At 42.8% G+C, this 25042-nt stretch overlaps 1 protein-coding gene across 7 annotated transcripts in view; it reads right to left on the bottom strand.

Annotated features, from left to right (window-relative positions):
* Positions 1–25042, bottom strand: part of OSBPL5 (oxysterol binding protein like 5) — a 1218591-nt gene that overhangs the window by 183087 nt on the left and 1010462 nt on the right. For all 7 annotated transcript variants that reach the window (XM_085644727.1, XM_085644725.1, XM_085644728.1 and 4 more), the window contains one exon: positions 19965–20149. In XM_085644727.1, coding sequence (XP_085500853.1) covers positions 19965–20149 — 185 coding nt within the window. The remainder of the gene's footprint in view (positions 1–19964; positions 20150–25042) is intronic.

The following is a 25042-nucleotide window of genomic DNA, read 5'->3' as shown; positions in this document are numbered from 1 at the left end:
CCCCATGCAGTAAGAAACCGACGCATCACCTCCTCTCTGGTAAGTAACCGACTCATCAACTCCCCTGTGCTGCAGTAAGGAACCGACGCATCATCTCCGCCGGAGCAAGGAATCAACCCATCACCTTCCCTGAGTGTAAGGAACCGACGCATCACCTTCCCTGCAGCTATTTTGTTTGTTTTGAGTGCCACATCTTAGGTACTTTTGAGAAAAGTGTCGCATTTACAACTTGCATTGAACTGAATTATTTCTACCATTTGAAAGCCTTATTTTTAATACTGTATGTTGGATTCTTGTCGTTTGGTCTTGTTTTGGTTTAGATAAAGATTTGCTATTTTTCTAAACTGGTGTGGTGTTCATTTGTAGTGTTTTCATTGTATTACTGTATGTGTTCACAAATGCTTGACACACTGCCTCTGAGATGCCTGTCTGCTTGTGCCAAGCTACCAAGGGGGTGAGCAGGGGTTATTTTAGGAGTGTATCCCCTTTACCCTGACTAGAAGCAAAAGTCCCTATTTGAACAAAGGTACCTACCTCTGCCAACTAGAGACCCCCATTTCTAACAGGGACTATAACGGTGTGGGTGCTGTCTCTTTGATGGTCCACTGCCTTTTTAGGTCTCGGCTGCGAAGGCTGCGCTTGCGCAGTCTCGCTCCGAGATTTAATGTTTTCAGAAGAGGGGCTTGAGCCCGCCCCTCTTCTTCCCTCTTCTCCATTGGCTGGCCTCTTAAATGCTGGTCAGCCATTGGAGAAGAGCTTTGTCTCTCCAAACAAGCCCTGTCTTTTTTGGATTCGGGGGCGTGTTTTTTCGATTCTTTCTCTCCTCCGGAATGTAAACATTCCAGCCAATGGCAAGAGGAGAGAAAGAAAAACACGCCCCCGAATCCGAAAACGCCGCTGCGTTTCTCCGAGGCATTTCTGCTTGACCTCGGAGAAAGGCGGTGGTGTCTTCCGGTGCCCTCGGCTTGTAAACAGACTCCGTGTCACTTTCCCTTGCTCGGACATCACAGGGACTCCCCCGCTGCGGGCTCTGCTAATAGACTCTCCTGCTCTGTATCCACTTCTGCAAGCCCCGGGAGGGAGGAAGGGGGCCTCTCTCCACTCCGGTGCAACAAGCCACCTTCCCTCTACACGGAGCCCCTATAGCCTGTTTTGTCAGCTTTTTTGGGGGGAGTTGCTGTTTTACGAATGTTTTTAGTATATAGCAAACGTCCTCCATTGTGGCGGCCTGTGTCTGCGTTTTGTTTCCCTCCACAGGGGCTGAGAGGATTTACAAAGGCGGCAGCAGCAGCATGTGGAGTTTATGGTCTAAAATGGGCTGTTCCTAAAGTAAGGACAGTGTTTGGAATGTGTCGTGCCCAGTGCCCTCTGCTGCTCTCAGAAGCGGTGCCTGGAACTTACAATGATGAAAGGCCGCCCTGCTTAAGTATAAATATTATTTTGCCTGTAAAGAGTTAAATGACGCTCTCACCACCCTTGCTTGCCGATGTACATTTTTCCTACTTTTTGGAGGCGTGGATTGCATGGGAATTGGGGTGAGGGTATCTAATTAACAAAACCTCCCTGCTCGCACACTCAGGGGCCTACTGGAAGTGTTAAAACAAATATAATGTTGCAACCAATCTAGGGTCTTCAGGGAGCTGGCTGGTTTGGCTACACATTTCAGTCATTTCCTTCCCTCGTGTCTTTACTTCTTGGCATATCTGCTAACGAGTAATCAACGTCGTGGCCTTGTTGTAAAGCACCGCGTAAGCCTCTCATGCGCCTCTTGGCCCCGGAAACGGTTAACGGTGAAATGTATAACAAGAGTATGTATACCGGTGTAGAAACAGACGGGTCTCGAGGGTCTTCCGAAAAAGTCAGATTTCATTCATGCGCTTTAACGGACGGGGCGCTTGAATAGCGCCAAGAGGAGGCGTACCGCTTAAACCACGCCAGGCTGGCTTGAATTGGACACATTCTTGCAGACTTCGCCCACACCCCGGCCCGTGTCTTGAGAGGGCCCTGAGGCCTGTCCTGTGTTTTTTTTTTAGATTTGGCAGATGAGTGCAGGACGGCAGAAACCCGCCCTGGCCCGGGCGGGGTGGGGGGGCTTGTTTCACCGGGCACAGGACACTTGCAGGAAGACCCCTCTGCCCAGGGTCCCTTATCCGAGCTCCGCAGAGTGGGCTGGACCTAGGGTGAGTGGTAAGGGCCCGAGTGCATTTCAGACTCCGTGGGGGAGGTGGTTGCGTTGGAGTGGAGGGTGAAGGCCTGGTCATTGCGTACGGGGAGACAACTATATTGTCTTAGCTGAGACTGCTTGCTTAGAAGGTGGCACTCCCTGCTGCGTGCAGTATCTCTCTTCATTTCTGTCCTCACTGCCCTGCCTCTACAATCGTGATCTGCCCTCTTGTCTCTCTCACCCTCTTTGGTTATTTTTCTCCGTCCTTGCCCTCTCTTTATTCCCCTTTCTCTTCCCACTCCCTTTTTTCCTCTCTGTTGCCCCCCCAGTCTTTCTTTTATCTCCCCGTTCTCGCCACTCATCCCCTTACTCTCTTCACCATGCATTTCTTTGCCTCCTTCTGCTTTATTTATCTCTTTCCTCCCTCTCTGTGCCACACGGGCCTGTGCCTCCTAGAAAGGGCCCTGCTTGACACACGGTTCTTCCGGTTGCAACACACAAAACCTTCCCCTTTCAGTGGCAGATACTTCGGTTTTGTTCCTGAATCAGAGGTCTTGGGGGAGGGAGTGTTTGGGGGGGGGGCGGTGTTTGTGTGTGTGTTTGTGTCTCCAATCTGTATTATGTCGCTTTTATTTTTTTCAAGCTCTTCGAGCCAGCGGGGTGCGGAGACGCCGGCATCCTAAAAACGGGCCCTGAAATGATAGCTATAGAATAATGTCATGAGCAATGCCAATAGCTCTAACTTTAACAATGCCTAGACCGTTGCATTGTAAATGCTTGTTTGTTGTTGCATTGTCTATCACATTAAGAACATGTACATGAAGTCTGAAGCAGTGCAAGCTTCCTGAACTCTCTTAGCAGATAACATACAAGGTCAGTAGCCAAGCAAGCTTGATACACAGAGTGCCTTAACAAACAGCAAAATGCACAGTACTTACAGAACTGTACATTGGAGTGCATTAGGATCTCTCCCGCACCTTTATAAGAATACTGTGGTGAATACATTAGCATGTAGCGAGATGAGCTTCAAGCAAAGATTTGTGGTCAGGAAACTCTTGCTATGAAAGTGATAGCAAGCCACCTTAGTTTCATAGATCTGTGCCCTGCAATAGTTTAGGTTATAAATGTACCTACATCTGATATGCAGAATACTCATACCAGTAAGTAGTACTGCAATATGTCTCTTGTGATTGTTCTGTGCTACAGATCGTTCCCACTAGAGTTGCCGGGAGAGCATCCACCCTGTGCCCTCATTTATGCTGCATCTTGAATTATGTTGTCCACTATTGATGGCGTTGCTTGCGTCAAAATGAAACTTGCTTGTGACTGTATCTCGGGGCTAAAAAAAAAAAACATTACACGGCCTAACACATGCAAGCAACATTTGTGCATGTTAGTGTTAGCAAATTAAACCCAGATCTTTTCGTTTTTTTTTTTTATGAAATTGTCTTAGGTATTTAGCTGTGCCAAATTCCTGTGTTTGGTTGCAAGTCACGAGATTCTCACCCAGACATTTCCTAGCTACACACTAGTTTGTGGCCACATCCATCTAAGCAGATAGCTTAGCTTAGTATGTAGCTATGACATGTGCGCGGCACTATCTTCTCTTGTACTGCATATTGTTCGCAGTTCTAAGATATTATGGCTGGCACCCCAGTCCTCCTAAGAATGAGAATTTAGGGATGGAGGGGCCCGTAAATAGGAGGCGCTTCTATGACTCAGTTTAACAACGGTCACTGTCTTCTAACTCAGGGCAAAACAGCATGATTTGTTGTGCACAGGTTGTGCATGTTTTTATTTAGCTTTTACACAGACATCACTACCAGGGGACACACATTGAACCTGCGCTTACACTTGGCCCAGCTATGTGCCCCTTTTTATGTGAAAGCACGTTCTGAAGTGCATTCACTTAAATGGAGTTTGTGTTGCAGACAGCACAGCTCGGAAACTAAGAGGAATACACTGCTTTCTTTCTCCGAACATCTCATGATAGATCTGCGCACACACACACACACACACACACACACACACACACACACACAAAAACACACACACACATATATATATCAGTGGCGGCTCACCGGGGGAGTGCTGCGAGGCGGTGCGGCGGACGGGGAAGGGGCAGTGGACTCGGACAAACGACGGACAGAACTCAGAGTAAGGTTTACTCTGAGGTCTGTCCGTGGTATGTCCGAGTCCGCTACCCCCTCACCCTGCCCTCCCCCACCCCACCACAGCACTCCCTCGTCGAGCCGCCACTGATATATGCATGAGATGTAGGACCCTATCATGAATGTGCTCATATGTATATATATGTGTGTGTATATATATATATATATATTATCTACTGGCGGTCGCCAGTGGATAGTTATAGTTAGGACCGTGTTTCCATAGGAAATCTGAAAATTCTATTTTGAATAATTTTGGCGCCGGTTGATGAATCCTCGTGAAATTTTCAAAACTAATGGGGAGCTCCACTCAGCTCCTACCCTGAAAGTCTCGGGGTCATTCGTCAAGCCGGGGCCGAGAAAAAAGGGGGGACCCAAAACGCGTTTTCCCCATGTTATTTTCCATAGGACCTTTAGTCGAAGGTACAGCCCGAACGGCTGAACAGAATTACTTGAAATTTGGCAGAGAGGTAGTCCTCAGGTCAGGCATGTGCCTTTTGCATATATGGAGTCAATCTGTACAGTAGTTCCTGACAAAATTGCAGTTAAAAGTACATAAATATCTATATGCGCGCACCGTGCGCGCACCGTGCGCGCACCATGCGCGCACCGTGCCGTGCGCGAGCGTAATTCAGATTGGTGGTTACATGTCAGTCAACATTCGAATCGGTCGAAATCAGGAAGTGTTGTCCGCCATTTTGTTTGTTTTGGGTGCGACACTGAAAAAGAGAGGTAGCGAACGTGAAAAGGGGGCAGGGTAGAGAGTTCCTGACACCCTAGCCTTTAAATCGCGGGGTGCGCGCAAGGTGCGCGCAGGGTGAAAAACCTCGTAAAAAACCAATGAAATTCCCCCGTTATAGTTAGTTCAGATAACTATAACTCGCGCGACCGCCACTCTATCACAAGGATGATGTCATCAGTGATGTCATGAGTGATGCCACTGACCATGTCATGAGTGATGTAATATGTGACGTCATGAGCAGTGGATTGCGGGCGCGTGAGTTATAGTTATCTGAACTAACTATAACAGGGGAATTTCATTGGTTTTTTACGAGTGAAATGTCCACCTAACTATAACATGTGTGAAACCTATGGTTTTTTAAGTGAATATAGATATATATAGATATATATAGATATATATATATATAGATATGTGTGCAGAGCTAGCATGAGATGTAGGACCCTATCATGAATGTGCTCATATATATATATATATATATATATATATATATATATATATATATATATATATATATATATATATATATATATATATATCTCAAGAGCTCTCTGGACTGCATTGATTCCACATTCCAAATGGAATCTTCACTCATGATGCTTTTTGAAAATTCAGCTGTCATCTGTGCAGCCACAGAGCAAACCATCTTGTACTACCTGAGGAAGGCGGAAGCTGAAACGTTGTAGTGGAAATATATTTTTGTTCTTTGGTGAATCTATCTGTTTGAGTCACTTCTTTCTTGGATATATATATATATATATATATATATCTCCAATACTCGTCCCACAATCCGTATATTCAGGAAAGACGAGGCGAACCCAGATTCAGTGCTTCGAAATTTTATTTCGTGCCCTGCACCGCCGCCATTACGCGTTTCAGCTCTCTAGGAGCCTTGGTCACATGATACACCACATGATTCTTACTCCACCATTTAAAGTGACAATACGCGGGAAAGGACAAGCAAACACTTCCGTGTCAGAATCATAGACACTGAAAACATATCAGCATAATGCTGCGTACTTCCCTTTCAGTTATTCCAATACAAATTGTAAATTTCCAATTTGATACAACTCCATGTGCAAAGTAACACTATGTGCAAAATAACGCAAGTTTGTGGTCTAAATACCAGACACTCATGATCAATAAATATATAAATATATAAATATATAAATACATATACTCATTGAAAGTCATATAAGGTTAAGCAGGATTAAAACAGGGTTATATAAACACTCACATTTTTTAAAAATCCTAATACACATTTTAAAATGGGTTAAAACCATCTTTGTATAAACCTTTTTGACACATGAGTAAACTTACTATGCAGTTATTCTTAACTACCCCAATGGGTTGTTGCACTTGGCGAGTACTGAGAGCACCCTAAGTTTGCTATCCGCCCGGTGTCATCCTCAATGGTGTAAAAAACCTATTGTGCAAAATTGTGCTATAAATAGAAAACATGTGTGTATAAAAAGAGAAAATCTTATAATTTCATAGGTTAAAAAAGAGAGAGAGCTAATGATTTAAATGTTTGCAGATAGGAGGATTGAATATCAAATATTTGAAAAATCATAGGTGAGTAAAAAAATCCTCACTGGAATTCAATCCATTTGGGATCTTGCTATCCAACTCAATTATATATTTCGTTTCCAGTTTTCTTAACAGGGAATCGCGGTTCCCACCTCTCCTTAGGGGAGGAACTGAGTCAATTAGGAAATATTGTAATTCACTAGATCTCCTAGCATGTATTTCATCAAAGTGGCGCGCTACTGGATATGCAGGATCACCATGATTAATAGCCCGGATATGTTGCAAGATTCTTTTATGCGCCTGCAATCTTGTACTGCCTACGTAGCGTAATCCACATGGGCACTCAAGCACATAAATGACAAACTCTGTTTTACAGGTGAGTTTTTTTAATCAATTTTGGTGATCCTATTTTTCCATGGAGTAGTATACTCAGATTTGTTCACCCCATGCTTACATGCTTTACAACTAGCACATTTGATAAAGCCTTTGCTAGATGATAGCCACGTAGTGTTATGATAGCCACGTAGTGTTGTCAATCAGCTCAGGGCTGCTTTTAACCAGGGAATCCCTCATAGAGTGTGCCTTTCTGAAGGTCAAATTGGGTGACCGACAAAGTGTGTCCCCCAGGACCAAGTCACTTTTGACCAACGCCCAATTCCTAGTGACAATCCTTCTTTTAGTATGTTGTTGTTGACTATATGTTAGGATTAATCTAGGTGGTTCCGAAGTCCCTGGTTCAGTGATAGAAACACTAGGTCATTTAATGGCCAATGCCTGTGTTTTGCCCTGATTGTTGGCTTTAGATATGGCTGTGTCTATCATTTTCGTGGTATACCCCCGTCTAAGAAATCTAGCTCGGCATTCAGACTGTGCCTTCAAACAGTCTGAGTCAATGGTGCACACTCTTCTGATACGCAGCATCTCCCCAAAGGGAATACTGTGGATCAGGTGTACAGGGTGGTGGCTAGAGGCATGTAAAAGAGAGTTTCCAGCAGTCACCTTTCTGTGGAGTCTAGAATGCAAATATATATATATATATGTATGTATATGTCATGCGTCAGCCTCTCATGGCCTAGGCATCAGCATTTGCATTTCAGAGTTATACATACATACACATAGGCCTCTTGTTGCCTTTATCACATGGGAGCTATAAGCTTCTGCAGCAAACACAGATCAATCAACACAGGGGAAAACAGTGAGTTTTTGTTCACCAACAAAATAAGAGGGGAGCGGGCTCTACAGCTGTGGGTGTGAAAGTTAGGCGCCTCCAAAGGCAGAGTACAATTATCCCAAGAAACAAAATGATTTCAAAATGAAAAACGTTTTTAAGTAATACAAAACAACAGCTCAGTAATATGAAACTCCTCTCCTGGAATTCCAGCATGCAATAACAAGCCAACACCTCCATGTCAGAAGAATAACCACTTCACTGTATCTGGTAATTGCTAAAGAATGGTCACAACAATATGTGAAGAGACAGCTGGAACATTTAATGACAACATCTAGTATTTCCAGGGCAAGAGTGAAGCACCAACCCATTTGTCTACTTGCTTGAAAGTGTTTGCAGCAATACCATCTCTGTGAAGACACAGCTGCCGCTTGCTATCTAGGTGATAAAGGAATGTGATCTGAAGCGAGCAGTCAGTAGCATGTGTGTTAGGAGTTGCCGGGCCTCATACCAAAATACAAATACATTGGCAAAGGCAAAGTCAATAGGTTCGCCTATGCGAGGTATTGGTTTTGTTACTGTTTTAGCTAAGTTGTACAGCAGCATGACAGGAAGTTTAAATAAATGCGCTATGATACCACCAGCGCAGGATGCCTCATAGCACATTTTTTTTATTGCTGGTGGAGGTAGGGCAGGGTGGGAAAAAACTGCTATGATACATCCAGCAATGTTCAATTCATACCACTTTTCATTTTTAGGACTCGGCTCTAGACAGTATATGCGCGGTCTCGAAAAATACATGTTTTATTGAGTTTGTGGGCTTCAGCCCGTCCATAACCTTTCCATTTCCTGGCTCTATCATTGGTCTTCTATTCTTTATCCTCATTTGTCTTTCTGTGTTTAGCCCACCCTGAGAGCAGGGACCAATTACTAATATCCAAACATAGCGGCTATTTTAGGAAATGTTTTCAGGACTACTTCACTCTCCGGTTAACAGTACTTTTAACAAGTGCTCGTGTTTACATTTTCTCAGAGCGATTCTCTAAACAGGCCTTCTTATCTCATCACATTGCTATGCGTTCCGTTTTTTTCTTGTCCGTCGCCCAATCCCCTCCCAATCCACAGCTTGACCCGTCCCCCCACCCCTTGTCCATGCCAATGCTGGGGGGTACCATAGGTACCCCCCAAGTGCAGCCCCCCACCCCTCCCAACCCCCTGGGGGCTCACAATGGGCCCGAAGCATTTACCACATGCCTTTCCATGGCGGAGTCTCCGCCATGGAAAGGCATGAGAAAAGCCCCATAGTAATATGGATGGCGGTGTCTTGCAGACACCGCCACCATATTGAGTCCCTTTTCCGCCCGGTCGATATTTCGACCTGCGGAAAAGCGGAAGACGGTCTTCCCATACTAATATGGCGGGAGGTGAACCAGGGACATATGGCGGGTGGATCTCCACCGCCAGGCCGGCGATGAGCACCGCCGGCCCGGTGGGGGAGATCTGCCCGCCATCCTAATCGACCCCTATGTGAGGCACAGTGGTGACATAATGGCCAATACCAGCTACTGACCATTCTTCGACTGGGAACTCGTATATCAATAAAACCAGCCTCAGCCCTGTACACAAATGCATTAACATTGGCAATGCCTATAGCTCTCGGATTGCTGAGACCTATTGGCATTGTCAATGCTTGTTATGTCGGGTGAGGTGCAGCCCGGATAAAAGAGGGAGCGTGGAATAGTGGGAGAGAGGGACAAGCAACAGAGACAACCATGGACGGAGGAAGAAGGGTTGGGGCAAGCAACATGGGCAGGGGTGTCTACTGGCTCTGACTCCATTTTTACTTTTCATCGATAGGTGCATCCCTTACCTAGCAAATTGTCAAAACGATTTACCCAAAATGGCAGGGACCAAGGTGTCTTGTCTGTTTTTTGCACAAAAAAAGAAAGAGCAGACAAATTTTATTACCTGGATGTTAGATTGAGTGATTCCCATAAATGGCTGGCCCAGATTGGAAAAAGTGTATTAACCCCAAATCTTAGACCCGGTCTTATACTAAGAGTTGTCAACAAGGCTGCTTCATATCCAATTTCCCCAGTGGTAGAAATTTATAAGCCTCAAGCTTGTGGGGCAGCACTATATGGTGCTGGACTGTGGGGTTACTGTAACCTCGAATTATTAGACACAGGCAAAAACTCTTTTTTCAAATCCCTTTTGAGATTACCTAAAAGTACTCAATCACTTCTCCTGAGTTTCAACCTAAACCTCAGATATCTCTCTGATGTAGCTTGTTTGAAACCTATTCTATACTGGACAAAACTCTGTTTGACAGAGAAGTTGCCCCATATAGCTATTATGTCTGGGAGATTGTTGATAACCGCCTGCCACTTTCAATACCCTGGTTATACCATATAAAACTTGGCTGATCAAACTTGGTCCGTCCGAAAACTGGCAGAATCTAGCTTCTATGGCCAAAAATGCCTGGAAAATTGCTAAAATAAGTTATTGGAATGTTGTTTTTTGCAATAGGTTTTCGGCCGTTCTCTTGGGCAGTCTGTCTGACCATTATCTGTCTTTCAAGTGTGAGTCCCGCTTTGAGGATTACATGGCTTATGTAGGAGCACCTCTGGAGAGATCCTCATTCTTTAAATTTAGGCTTGGAACACTCTCATTGGCCGCTTTTACTGCTACATGGAGTAAAAACCTTGCACTACCCACTAACTTATACCCTATGGGTTGCCAAAGTGTTCAAAATGATGAAGATGTATTATTTTTCTGCACTGCTTACGGAAAATAGGGTTCACGTTGGATAGACCCTCTTTGTCTTTTTCTCCATTTAGATAAATTGACATTTAGCCTTGAGGATCTGCAAGACTGACACTAGGCCTAGTGTTGTATATTCAGTCTCCAACTTTTTATGTTGAATATGTCATATCAGGCAAAAAGCTGTTGGGGCAAATTCCCACTAGCATGGCTAAAATCCACATTGGCTCAAGCTTTAATTCTAATTCTTTCTATGCACTGCGCACTTTATCACACTAATGAAACCTAGTGCTTCGAAGGGGTGCAGAGACAGAATATCAAATCACAAATATCGAGTTGCAAATATTGTGGGTCAGAAATATTGACAGCAAGAATATCGTGGTCAAGAATATCGACTTAAGGTAAGTACTATTGATTTTAAAAATATCGAAGTGTTTAATATCCTTTACAAAAATATAGTTGTTAAAACTATCGTTTGTTTATTAATGTTATATATTTTAGTATATATTTTATATGTATGTGTTGTATGTTTTTTTTGTATAAGAATTGTTTGTATTTTTAATATATGTGTTACATTTTTAGTAGCTATTCATAAAAATAATTAGAATTTTGCGTTTTTAGTTCTTTGGCGGGTTGTGGGTTTATAGGGGAATAGGGTGGGAAGTAATTTAATTATATTAAATTTATTGATTATTTTCATTTATTTAATTGAGATGTTAGTGTTAAATGTGTAAAGTAATTTAGTAATAATGAATTAATAATTGGTTGTTAATTAATTTAAATTAATGAATTGGTAATTAATTATGGTACTTGTGTAATTAATTTTAGGTGTGTGTTGTGGTGTTTATAGTTGTTAAGGGTTGGAGGTTTTTTGTATTTAATTAATTAATATACAATATATATATTTGTTAATCAATGTTAATTATTTGATATGTATTTTGGGTAATTCTTTATTTTTTTGCCTGTTGTTCTTACTTGTAAAGGGGTAAAGGGTGAGTATTAAATACATTTCAATTACTGTATAATTAGTTATTAATAGTAATAGTTTTTAATTTATAAATAAGTTTTAATTGTTTTTTTACTATTTTAGATTTTAATTTAGGGGTGTATGGTGGATATCATAGTGTTAAAGTGTGTGTAGTCAATTAATATCCATTAGTTTTTTATTAATAATATTTTTTAATTGATTATTATTTATGTTAATTTTTGGGGAAAATATAATTAAAATTGTTGTAGTGTTTTGTTATTGGTGTGGTGTTATACGGTAGGAAATATAATAAATACAATTATGTATAATTAATTTATTTGTACATATTCTCTAGTTTAAAATAAGTTTTTTTAAATAAAGATATTTATTTGATTTTGCATTTCTAAATATTGTTCATTTAATTTTATAATTTTTTTAATAATATTTAATGTTTTTAATTGTTTTTTTAACTGTTTGAGCGTGAATAGTAATTCGCTATCCAACTCTTTCTCCAATGTTGCACTCACTGGAGTGGGAATAGTTATTTTTACCTTCTCTGCTATCCAGCGCTTTCCCTATTGTTGCACTCATTGGAGTGGGAGTAGTAATTTTTACATCTCAGCTATCCAACACTTTCCTACTGTTGCACTCACTGGAGTTGGAATAGTAATTTTTATGCCTTCGCTATCCAACACTTTCTCTATGGTTGCACTCACTGGAGTGGGAATAGCAATGTTTATCCCTCAGCTATCCAACACTTTCTCTACTGTTGCACTCACTGGAGTGGGAATAGTAATTTTTACCTCTCCGCTATCCAACACTTTCCCTACTGTTGCATTTACTGGAGTGGGAATAACATTTTTACCCCCTCTGCTATCCAACAGTTATTCTACTGTTGCAGTCAGTGGAGTGGGAATAGTAATTTTTACCCCTCCGCTATCCAACACTTTCCCAATTTCTTGCAATTTTTGGAGTGGGCATGGTCATTTTTTTCCCTTTGCTATCCAATACGTTCCCTACTGTTGCCCTCACTGGAGTGGGAATAGTAATTATTACTCCTCAGCTATCCAACATTTTCCCTACTGTTTGGAGTGGGAATAGTATTTTTCCCCTCCGCTATCCAACACTTGCACAACTGTTGCACTCTTTGGAGTGGGAATAGTAATTTTTACACCTCCGCTATCCAACACTTTCTGTACTGTTCCATTCTTGGGAGTGGGAATAGTAATTTTTCCCCTCCGCTATCCAACACTTTCCCTACTGTTACTCTCACTGGAGTGGGAATAGTAATTTTTTCCCCTCCGCTATCTAACACTTTCCCTACTGTTGCACTCACTGGAGTTGGAATAGTAAATGTATTTATTTTGCTATCCAACACTTTCCCTACTGTTGCACTGATTGTATTGGGAAATTTGAGTTTCAATATTTTTTAATAGTTTAATGTTTTCATTTCTCATAGAATGATTTTTTTTGTATTTTAAATTATTGACATATATATGTTTAATATTAAAGTTTTAAAACAAATTAAAGTTAATAATGTATTAATTATTTTAAAGTAAATATATGTATAAATTATTATGTTTGTGTGTTTATTTTTTTTAATTAAGTTTATTTGTTATATTTTGTTAAAATGTATATTAAATGTAATTTCTTTTGTTAAAAATTAATATTAATATTTAACATCTTTAATATATATTATTTCATTATATATAAAAAAAAATTAATTGATATTTTTTACATCGATATTTGTGTACTTACCTGTTTAATTATGGGATTCGATATTTTTGCAGTCCATATTTTTTTCTCGATATTTTGAACATCTATATTTATGTCATCGATATTCTATCAGTGAACCCTTCGAAGGAACTTTCCACCCAGACTACAACCTTAGTTGCCTGGATGCCATAGTGGGCCCTGCAAGAGCTTATTTTAGGCTATTGCTAGAGGTTTTTTATCATCTGTGACATCAGCTTGGTGAGAGGGTGTCCATGTGCCTTTCTTTTTCTTTTTTTAACTAAGTGCAAGGTTTGTGATCTTAATCGTAAAAATAAAAATGGACGTTTGCTTGGGATTGTAGGCCCAAAAAAGCAACAAGGAAACCCTGAGGTCGGACGGGACCAGGGGTAGACAGTTATGTTCAAGGAACAGTGGTCCCATTCAAAAGGAGTCAAAAATAAATATCACAATTACTACAATAAGGAATTGGAATTCAAGAGAATGAACAATGCATGTGATGAAAGAAAGTTTTTATGTTGATTTTGTAAAAAAACGTGATAAATAACAAAATGAGTGAGCTAGCCATGAGGAGGTTAGAAGGGAAATCAGCCGATTTCCTTATCCCTGGCTGGTGACTTAAAAAGTGACTTTAGAATAACCAATGCAGATACGTAAAGTCAAATCAACATCTCATACTCAGAAAACAAATGTACAGTAAGGTTTTGAGTTTAGAGACGTAGGTCGACGACGTTTCGATCCCCATACGGATAGTCGGATCTCTTCAGGACAAGGCGGTGGTAAGGATGCCTGGGAGTTGGCCTGGGTAGGTGGGGAAAAATAAAAAGGAGGGAAGGGAAGGGAGGAGGGTGGGTAAACCAGGGCGGGGGGGGAAAGGGGAAAGAATTAGGTTCACAGTAGGTGCTGGATGAAGCGAAAATATAGAGAGAATTAATGATATATGGAGGTAAATTGGGTAAGTACCGAGTGAAAAACCAGGGTGGTTGTGGATGGGGGAGGGAGGTCAGTCGAGAAAATGGAAGAGGGAGTAAAAGAGGGGGGTGGGGGAGGAGGGAGCAGGGAAAGCGACCAAGGGGAGCTGTGGTGGAGACAATAGAAAGGGTGAAAGAAGGGCTGTGTATGGCAGATGCCAAAAGATAAAAGCTGGTAAGGAGGGGGAGAGAATAATAGAGACAAGATTGAGAGAGGAAAAGGGGCTGGGAGGCAGGCGTAGTAGCTAAGGTAGAGCGTTTGCAGAACGAGGGCCAGAGGGCTCAAGTGTAAGAAGGCAAGTGGAACCCGTCTGGCGCAGAGTAGGACTTACTGGATGGCCACAAGTTGAAGGAAAGAATGGCCGAGGAGCCTCGGGTGCTGCGGCGCACGCACGAATGAGGCGGAGGAGGGGCGTCCGGGGTCCGCACCTTTGTGGATGCCAAAGCGCCAATGCGAAAGAATTAGGTAGCGGTCCGAGTCTGGATCGCGGGGCGGCAGAGGAGACAAGCTCACAGGTGCTGGAAAGATAAAAGAAGACACGGAGATAGTCTCGAGGCAGCTGTGGGAAGAAGGGGCACTGGAAGGGGAAAAAACCATACTGTCTCTTACCTGGTAGGACACAGGTTGCCGGAATGAGCAGAGAAGAGTACCGGAGCGGGAAAATCAGCGCAGTGTATGCCGTGGTCTGATAACCCAAGGTCGGCGGTAAAGGGGCTGGAGCCTTCGATGTGCTTGGGACGTCCGGGAGCTCAAGGCGGGGCAGGTTACATGATACGGGCTCTCGAGGGAGAGTGGATGAGATGGGTAAGGGAAAGACGGGCCATTAAGGGGCGGGTAGAAATAGAAAAGGTGACAAATTCGGGTCCGGCCATGATGGCATGGGGAAGAGGGAGGGGAGCAACGAAGCCCAAGCGAATGCAGGCTGACGGAGGGAGAAAAGGGGAAGGAGATGGGGAAAAATTACCAGAAGGGCGAATTGGAGCCCCCATCAGGGGTAGGGGGGCTAAAGAACCAAAAGTAGGGGGGTGGGGGGAGAGGGGAAGAGAGTTGAAAGAATGAGATAAATGGGGGGAATAATGGGAGGAGAGGAAAAGAGTCAGTGAGGGGATAGAAGGTGGGGAGTAAGAGGGTGAAGATAGAGTTAAAATTAAGGAAAAAGCATAAGGGTAATCAGTTGAAAAATGTAGGGCAAGGGTGGGAAGGGCAGGGGGAGGCGACAATAAGGGGATGAGAGAGGGAGAAAAAATGGAACGGCAGTACATGGTTACACAAAAACCATAGAGCAAGACAGGTTAAACAAGAGTCCGCATGGGATGGTTAGAGCAAGTTAGACCGATCCTCCAGGCGGTTCAGCCCTGTGTGCAGGCTGTCAGTACGGATTATCCACTTGAGTTCTTCTTTGTTCAAAATAGCAGCAATGTTAGTATTTCTAGCAGGTTGTTGGATCACGCTAATGACTTGCCACCTTAAGTCATTTTCAGTGTGGTTCATGGCAGAGAAGTGTTCGACAAGTGGGGCATTGGCAGTTTTGCAGCGGATCCTACTTCTGTGTTGGCAGATCCGGATACGTATCTTCTGTGTAGTCTGTCCCACATAGATCAAGTTACAAGGACACATGATAGCATATATAACGTTGGAAGTGTTACAATTGGAAAAGTGACAAAGAGTGACGTCAATATTAGCATACACAAATTTTTTAGTGTCTGTGGTGAAACTGCAAAAACTACATGCGGCGCATTTAAAATGACCAACTAGAGGCGGAAGATTCCAAAGTGTCCTAATGGTAGCTACCGTTTTAGTGTCTGGGAGAGAAGCCCTGACCAGATGGTCTTTGATACTTTTGCTTTTTTTGAAGGCAAAAAGAGGGCGTTCTAGCTTCAGGTTGTCAGCATTAAGGGTAGGTCAATGTTTCAAGATGCTTTTCCTCACTGTATTGGATACAGGTGAAAATGTGGTGACACACACTATTTTTTCGTCAATTTCTTTAGTTTTAGGGCTGAGTAAGGTCTCCCTAGGGCAATACCATGCTCTCTTCAGTGCTATTTTGACAAGTTTGTGTGGATAGCCTCTGCTAATGAGTTTCTTGGAAAGGGTATTAGCCTCCGAGAAGTAGTCTTTTTTGAGAAAGCAGTTGCGCCGTAAGCGGAGAAACTGAGAATATGGGAGTGAGTCGCGGACGGCCCTGGGATGGTGGCTGCTGTATGAAAGTAAAGTATTTTTATCGGTGGGTTTACGGTACAGGGTGGTGTAGAGTCCACCATTGTGGCCAATGATATATAGATCCAGAAAGGCTATCTTATGATTACTGCTGTTGACAGTAAAGTTAAGGCCATGGCTGTGTGTATTGAGCCAGTGTTGGAATTGTAAGAGAATGTCTTCGGTGCAGATACGTGGACGGGACGTGGGATTGTAGGCCAGCTGGGAGGGAGTTTGGGGTTTCTCAAAACCTTGGGGCATCTCACCACACTTTATTTAGGCTTATCTTAACTTGACATTTTCAATTGCTATTATATTTTGCACATATTTATTTTTTAATGTCGGTACACTATATTGCTTTCAACCTGATGTATTATTATGCATTTTGATGGCTCTTTGGGCTGAAATAAAGTTTGTTGATGATGACACTTCAAGGTTTAAGAAGACTACTAATGAAAAAACAAGGGAGAGTCATGCTGGAAAGACATTATTATAGTGAATCCCACACAGCTCAGGTCAATGCTGTTTATCCAGGAAACAGAAAATCGTAGCCCTTTTCACGCTTGAACAAAAATATGGCAGCGCAGGAGGCAAATATAAATCTGCCTGAAGTAGCCCACAAAGCAAAAGTCTCGCACCCGATGGGGCTAAAACACCGGTGCAGAGGTCAACAAAAACGGTGCCCTATTCAGAAGCCTCGTGTGAGCATGAAAGAACTACACGGCACGAAGAAGCCTCGTCCTGAGCATGCTGCAAAAGAAACAATAATATAGAATGACCTCCCAGCATCCTGCTTTGCTCTCCATCTGCCTAGCGTGTGAAAATACGGTTAGGTATGCATGTTATGCTTCGGTTTATCCACTTGTGCCTATTATCATCTACACATCTCTAATGTTAAAAAAAGCTCCTTGGTGCTGGAGACGTGTTAGGCGCTACAGATTCAAGATTGTAGTGTTTTATTTTTGGTAAAATCCACAAATTCGAAAAAAACCATAACGTTTTTGAAGAAAGGTAGTTCGGCGTAAAATCAGCAAAGGTCCTTTTTTTACAGTAATAAGACAAATCTCTGGCGGGTGTGTTTTTATTACAGCTGTTGTTCAGGTTGTACTTCATCCCAATCCCCTCTAGGGTTCCGCACTGCGCTTTTACTGTGTGCCACATTACAAATTGGGGCTTTTTTTTTACAAACCTGGGCAGGCTCAGTGCGTACAGTATCCAAGAAGCCAATGGCAAGCAGTGTATGAAATAAATGAGCCCTCTTATTCCCCCACCTTTACTGTAATGTACATAATCCATAATATTTTAAAAATAGGGCACTTCCAGCAAGTGCAAACATTTCAACTAGACATCATTATGTATCAGTGAATATATTCCCAAAATGCCCATCAACATCTTGAATCTCTGTTTGCCGAATCTCTGCATGTGGGTGAAAACGGCTCTTTCAGACCTTTGGAGCCCCAGCAGATTGCTGCATTGCTTTAGTCCATGTGTTTTCAAGGTTGGAGAAAAAAAGACATCACTTTCATTTCCACTGTTAGGGGAGCATCTGCGGCTTCAAATCCCTGGTATCGACACAAAAAACAAGCATTGGCACATCCAATAACTCTCACGATAGCCATTGTCTTTGTTAATCCTTTTTCGCCAAGTTAGCAGCATGCCCGCTATGCAGCATGGCTTAAAGTTACAATAAAATACTTTGACATGACCAGCGCTGGCTGCGTCATAGCACTTAAAAAAAAAAGTTGGAGAGAGGGTGTATGGTGGGGACAATATGGACAAAGGAGGGTATAGTGGAAAAAGTACTTTGATATGGCCATCGCTGGCTGGGCCTTGCGCTTTTTAATTTTGAGGTCCAAGTGGGGTAACACGATGTGAGGGGGCAACATGGACCGAGGAGAGAGGGAGGGACTGGGACTAAGCAGAAGCACACAGACAACGGAGGAATTAAGAGAGGGGCTGAGAGCAAGCACAGGGACAACTGAGGGAGGGGGAGCTGCTGGGGGCAAGCAGACCAACGTAGAGTGCGAGGGAGAGCGTGATGGCAGCAGAAGGATAACTGAGGGTAGGAGGGAGAGAGCGGGGAGGCAGCTGGACAACTAAGGGTAGTGGCAAGTAGAGGAGAAGAATGGGAGGGAGGCGCTGGGAGCAAGCAGAAGGGCAACGGGAGAAGGTTTGGGGACAGCAGACAGAGGGTGGAAAAACACACACTCTCGTAGAGTGCTTAAACACAAAGATAAAAGTAGTGCCTAAATAAAACAGCAGTTAAAAGGACACAGGAAATGTGTCAATGCTCCAGAAGAGGAATAAACAAAAGAAGAGGAAGGAAGTCAATGTCAGCTGATCAATAGGAAGCAAGCAAATAAGAATGACAAAGAATCCAGCCAATGATAAGCAAAGGGAGAGCTCTAAGCCTACTGTTAGAAAAAAAAGGTCTTGAAGAGACAGTACGTGTGTTGCCTAGACAAGACCTAAAAGTAGTAAACCAAACTAATTAAAATAAATAAAAGAAGTCATTAGCTCACCAGTGTGTTATTTTGCAGGGGAATATGCACATGTGCAGAGTTAAAATGCCATCATTCACTATGAGAAAAACCTAAGGCTTAAGTGGATGGTTGACCCACTGTTGCATGAGGTACGCTGATAACTGAAAGCCTCTTGATGTATGTATATACTTGTGTATCTTGTATCTATGAATTGTTCAAAAAACCAAAGTTTGGCAAAGGCCAGACCTGAAAAACATCCTGAGGAGCAGATATTGCGTGGTACACGCTGGTACTGTATGAATTGACAGGTCTAAGTGCGTTTATAGATCTGCTGCAATGACATTTTTCATGTTCCCTAATGGATGTGAATATTGTTCACCACCCGGTATGTACTCTCTATTTTTACATTACATTGCTATGAGTGTATCAGGGTTTTAAAAGGGGTGAACATATCTGGATGGGGAACAGTGTCAGAGTGTCTGTCTAGTCAGATGTGTGCCAAACTCAAATGCATGGATTGAAATGTGTTTCCCATCCTTATCACAGGCGAAATACTTGTACTGCTCTCTCAGCAGACAAAGTAGGAAATGACGTACACTACACCACTGGAAATACCAATATCAAAATCAGCTTCTGTGAAGTCGGAATCGATAGGAATGAAAATGCAGTGCAGGGAAACAAATAATGATTATCTTTAATCTCCCAGAAAATCAACTACACATTATTACACAGGGAGTCAATGGCACAATGATGCCTGGAAGTGAGTTAACAACTGTTAGCCTCTGGGGATTCCTCTGGCTAGCATTCCATTCCATCATATTAGATACTCTTCGACAATACGTTAGAGGGCCAAACGTTTGTAAACCATTTATTCATAAAGTACTTTTGCTGAGCTTAGTAGGTCACATTTCGGTCCCTTTGTCTTTCGGTCACTTGGCCCCACCCAAGAAAAAGTACAGACTTCAACTGCTAGACCAAGTTGCTGGTGTCCGAGAACAAAAACAACACATACAGAGACACGAGTAATAGGCATAGAAGCTTGGCAACAATACAGGGTCATTTCACTGGAGAGTTACTTACTGGGAAAGGAGGTCAGCGTGGTAGTAGTAATCAGACAACTTGTTGAGAAAGGACCTTGGCTCCAGGATGAACGTGGGAAGAACCACTCGGGACAGGTCCATGCCTGGCCGAAGCTGCTTGAGTAGAGTCCACATTAGACCCTTGTTTTCTTCAGAGACAATCTCAGTTTGCGATCTTTCACCGGTCTAGCAGGGCCACCACCACAGCAGAACGCGGAGGAGAAAATACATGAAAACATTAGGTAAGTGGTATGATTCTCCTCCATTGTGTACTTGCGTAAAACTAGCAAACACTTGTGAGCCTTACTCATTGTATGTTGCGTGCAAAAGATAGAATAAGCCAACCAAAGCGTTTTATTGAATCACATTGTTTTATATATAAGAACACAAAAAGATCCGAACAATATCAACATCTGAGCTTGCATTTTAGAAATGACGTTTGTATTAGATTTTTAGGTAGGAGGGGGAGTTTTTGCTGAGGTAGCCAAGACTATGGCTATGAAACTTCTAGTGTGCAAACTTGCATCATTTATTTTGAGATGTTGCCATCTTTACAAAGTATGAGGCTGGTGATGTTTAAACAGTGGGAGTTGGTGCCTTGTGCATCACAGACTGGCGAATTGTCTACCACCAAAGCCCTGCAGTTGTGCATCACTGCTCACAATCCATTCCCCACCGGGGGAAGTCTTACTCCGTAGGACAGGACATCCTGTGGGAAGGGAATGGTGGGTGTGTAGTTACATTTCTCAGTAGTACGAAGTTCCTTTTTAAGAGGTGGGTCTTCTGGCAGGTGGGAAATGTTTAGTGCCTGGCTATTTCCCACTGCCCTTCATAGCTAGGACCAATTCCTTGTAGGTTGGCATGTGAGCCTCCTTGGGTGAGACATCTCGCTGCTGGGTAGAGAATCTAAAACTGACCTCATGTGAATCTAGGTAGTAAAGTGAGGAAATTGCACGGACCTTGGTGGAAGGCAACGTTTTCCTCAATTTCATCTCTCTTTGTCGGCAAATCCTTACACAATCCCAGAGCACAGTATCTTGACCTGCATTATATCTTGATGAAGAAATACGAGATCATGCATTTTAATTGAAGATGGTGGCGACTTCTTGGTTCACAACCTTTTGTAGTTTACTCAAGGACTTAGCAGGGATGCCTGTTTAGATAGTGCTAATCCTGGTATAAGTGCATCAGTAACAGGAGAACGCTACATTGATCTGTCATGTGCATTAGGTGATGTATTTTGGGTGTGGAGGTCAGATGACAATCGAAGATCACACAGCTTATGTGTCAGTGGTGGATAGGGGGTTTCAAGAATTGACAATTAAATGGCAAGGCTTAGGGATGTTCCCTGTCTAGTATTACCTTTTCTGTTTTTGACACATTGTGGCAAAGTTTGCGTAGGTTTATCGGTGTTCAGACATGAAGCAAGTAGTTGACAATTTGTTGTCAAACCCAAGAGCAAGAACACTCTTAGATCTTTAGGTGGATCTAGATGCCATGCGCACACTTGTGGAAACAAGGCCTCTATGATATAGACTAAGAGGACTACTTAATTACATATAGGTCAGGATTAGTAAGAGGGATTACCTCTCAGGCACCCCACAAGGGATTCTAGTAGTATTAGAGAAGAATGAGGGGAGACTTACCTGTTGTAAGTGACCATCAAGGAATTATGTGAACCATGATAACTAGGTAGCGGCTTTGGACTTTTCATGTGTGGTGACCATATGTGTACTGATGATCCTGGAAACGCTGAAATTATCTATGCAAGATTGTCCTTTGCAAGAAATAACATGCTAACACAACCTAAATAGCTATCTTTTGCATACTGGAGCTGGAATTCCCCACATGAGTCAACTCATCCTTCATTTACTGGGACTGCTTGGTTCTGTGAGAGATATCCAATGGTCCTGTAAAAAGTTTACAGTAAGCTTTCAAATCAAATTTGTGAGAGACTCTGCTCTTCAGGTTCCAGAAAAAACAGAAGTTACTGGGCTCAGATATTACCAAAGGGGCCTTTTACCTCAGGTGACCTGGGGCCTCTGTACTGTGGTCACATAGTCTGTTCCACTGCCCTCTGTTGTGTCTGTGGTTTCCTTTTACTTTATGTACCTCTAAAAAATTGCATCCAAAGACACAGCTTTCTTATTGGCTTCCAACTTTATCTTGGTGCACCTGCCTTCCTCTATGCCACTCTTCACTTGAGACAAGACCCTGCAGCCACTCCACCCTTGGGACATGGTCAGAAAAATCTTGTCTGGACAGTATTGCTAGCACTTCTTCCCACCTGACACTTTTCTTCCTTTGCTCAGTGGGGGAGCAAGCTGTTCCCTCTCTTCTACCTGCCTGCTATTCTTATGCATGGATGAAGAGAGCAAGGTGGCAGGCAAATGGTGCCCTAATGTCACAGGTTGACCATCAGGGGCAGGGTTATGTGGTCATGGTCATCACTTAGGCAGGGACCCACTTTTTACTGACCCTATTTTTGCGAGTCACAAGGGCTATGTTTATGAACTGATGCTGAACGGGAGCAGAATAAATCAGCACATTATCAAACTATTGATATTCCTTCAGCCCCACTTCACAGGGCATTAACTTCAGCATAGGTTTTGCCAGAGTGTTACAGTGTCAGCCGATGCCCTCAGATTCACGGCATCTGCAAATGGCATGCATCAGTGACAACTTCAATTTGAGATTTCATGGCCCCTGCTGAAGTAGGGTTTGAAGCGTTTGGACACTTTTCTTCTGGTCACCACTACCCACCAGCTGCTACAGGCACAGGTGGTTCTGGGCAAAATGCCTTTTCAGAGTCTTTGTGTAGCCCTTCATATCTTCTGGAAGCACGGATTCTTTCATGTGATAACAGCAGAATTCCATGCCTTCCATCCTACCAAGCCCTAATGATCTCCTGACCTGGGCCATTCAGTTCCTCCGCAGCGCCTTACTAGTCTTCCATGACAGTCCATACTGAATGCCTGCACTCCCCAACTCCACAGCAACCACTTCTCTAGGCACCACAGCAAGCCCACTCCCCACTAGGATAGGGGGAAGCATAAAGCTGGTACCACTAGCTGTGAAAAGAGTCCAAAGAGTTCAGTAGTACAATCCGGGAGTGAGTGAACCCTCAACCCTCATGCCAAGGGCACTGCTGATCCTTCTTCCTTTCATTTCAGACTTGTTCTCTGCTCATCCAGTCTTTATATGGAATTCTGAATGAAGAAGGAAAGTTCTTTCATTAGTGAGATTCCTTACCAATCTAGTGATGCCATGTCATCCCTCCATCTCTTACTGACTCTCCATGTATCACGCCACTGCCTGTATCACCCCTGGGAATATTCCAAAATGGCATTCTCACCAAATTCAGAGCACAACATTTCACTGGTTTTGTTTTGTCCAATGCAGCTCTGGCTTTATCTCTCCAAAACTAGATGGGCTCAGCAGAAAATACAGTAGTGTGCCATCTCCCCACTGTTAGAACTAGGCACTTTCCCTAACTTAATTAACATGCTGTTGATGGAGTTCAGCTATTGAAATTCCAATCTATCACCTTCATCCAGCAAGACCATCTTAATCTCTGTGGAATGGACCTGCTGTTCACTTGGGCCTTTGATCTGCTTGCGGGGTGGGGAGGGGGGGACACTCAGCGCGGTATCTCTTTAGAGCTTTTATCAAGTGCTTGTTTAGAGAAATATACAAATTGTAGCGAGGAATTCATCAAGGTTACATCTGACCCTAGATGTGAATGCTAGGCTCAGAATAGCCCTGATGTGCTGGAAAGCTTCTCCTTGTGTGTCAAGCCCTTTTTGTTTATTTTTTTTTAAAAGAAGTTGAGTTCCCCCTCAAGGAGTTTCTTTTCTCTAAACAAAAACAAAAGTTTGCCAAGCTTTAAACATGGCTTCTCCTTGGCAAACCTGCAGATCTGTGAGGGAATCTGCCACAGCAGCGGCTCCTCTCACAGCAGAGAGATCCCCACAAGGGTGGATGGCCCGTGGTTTGTCTGCCATTGTTTAAATGGTTCCCATAGTTTTGAACCTGAAATACAATGGATATAAAAAGACATAGAGAAGTCTCTGTACCAAAGTCAGATTTATGAAGACAATGTGGTCAGTCCATGATATTTCATAATTCTACCACTTTATTAGGTTATAAATTAGTTTTGAATAGTTATCTTCATTTAGATTAGAAGATTGTATGGAAATGTTTAACCCTAAATATTTTATGGAATAAGAGACACATTGGAAAAAAGAATTGTATGGTTTATCTACCTCTCTAATGATCAGAGGTGCTGATTTGGGGATCAGTAATCTTGAAGCCAGATACCTTGCCAACTTTCTCAACCTCTAACATAATCTCAAGGACTGAGGCGTCGGCTTTGAATACTACTAAAATGGTGTGTTCCGCAAGGAGGTGCTTTTTATGTTCTAAAAAACCTATGCATGCTCCCTTTTTGACTAACTTGCCATTTATACAAGCCATTGAGGATACCAAGGTGGCTTCTTGATGGGTTTCCCTAAACAACGCTATCATAACTGCCAGTGAGCTGTTTAACCAAATATTAATGTTAAGGGCCAATTGAACCTGGCAGAATTAGGCCCAAAACCGAAATTGCAAAAGGCCCCTTTAATAAAGGTTTATTCTTTGGGGTCAATACTTTTTCCACATCGTCCATGTAATGTGATGTACAGAGTTTTGCCGTGTGGCTTTGTGGCACTTTCATCTTGACAGCCACATGGTTCTTTGCAATTAGTAAGATTTTGTGTGTACAGTACAACAGATTGCAATAATTATACTTAGAGTATTTGATCTTCATTAGGGTATGTGTGTCAGTATTGGCCTTTAGAGTGTTGGTGAGTACAGTGGGGCGAGAGGCGATACTGGTTTCATGTTAAGAAGAATCTATCAATAGAATTATGTCTTAGATACAGTGTAGGTGGGAGAGTGCTTGAAGGGGCAGAAATGTTGGCTGATGCGTTTCAACTGACTGTCCCAACAGAGTTCATTAACATCTCGAGATGATATGATGTATAAGCGTGATCACTCACTCACTCTGAACTGGCCTTTTCAGGATCCATAGTATTA

This window comes from Triturus cristatus, chromosome 3_1 (assembly GCF_964204655.1).
Source record: "Triturus cristatus chromosome 3_1, aTriCri1.1, whole genome shotgun sequence".
Taxonomy (NCBI): Eukaryota; Metazoa; Chordata; class Amphibia; order Caudata; family Salamandridae; genus Triturus; species Triturus cristatus.
The sequence above is the reverse complement of the archived record's forward strand: the minus strand, read 5'-3'. Positions and strand labels throughout refer to the sequence as shown.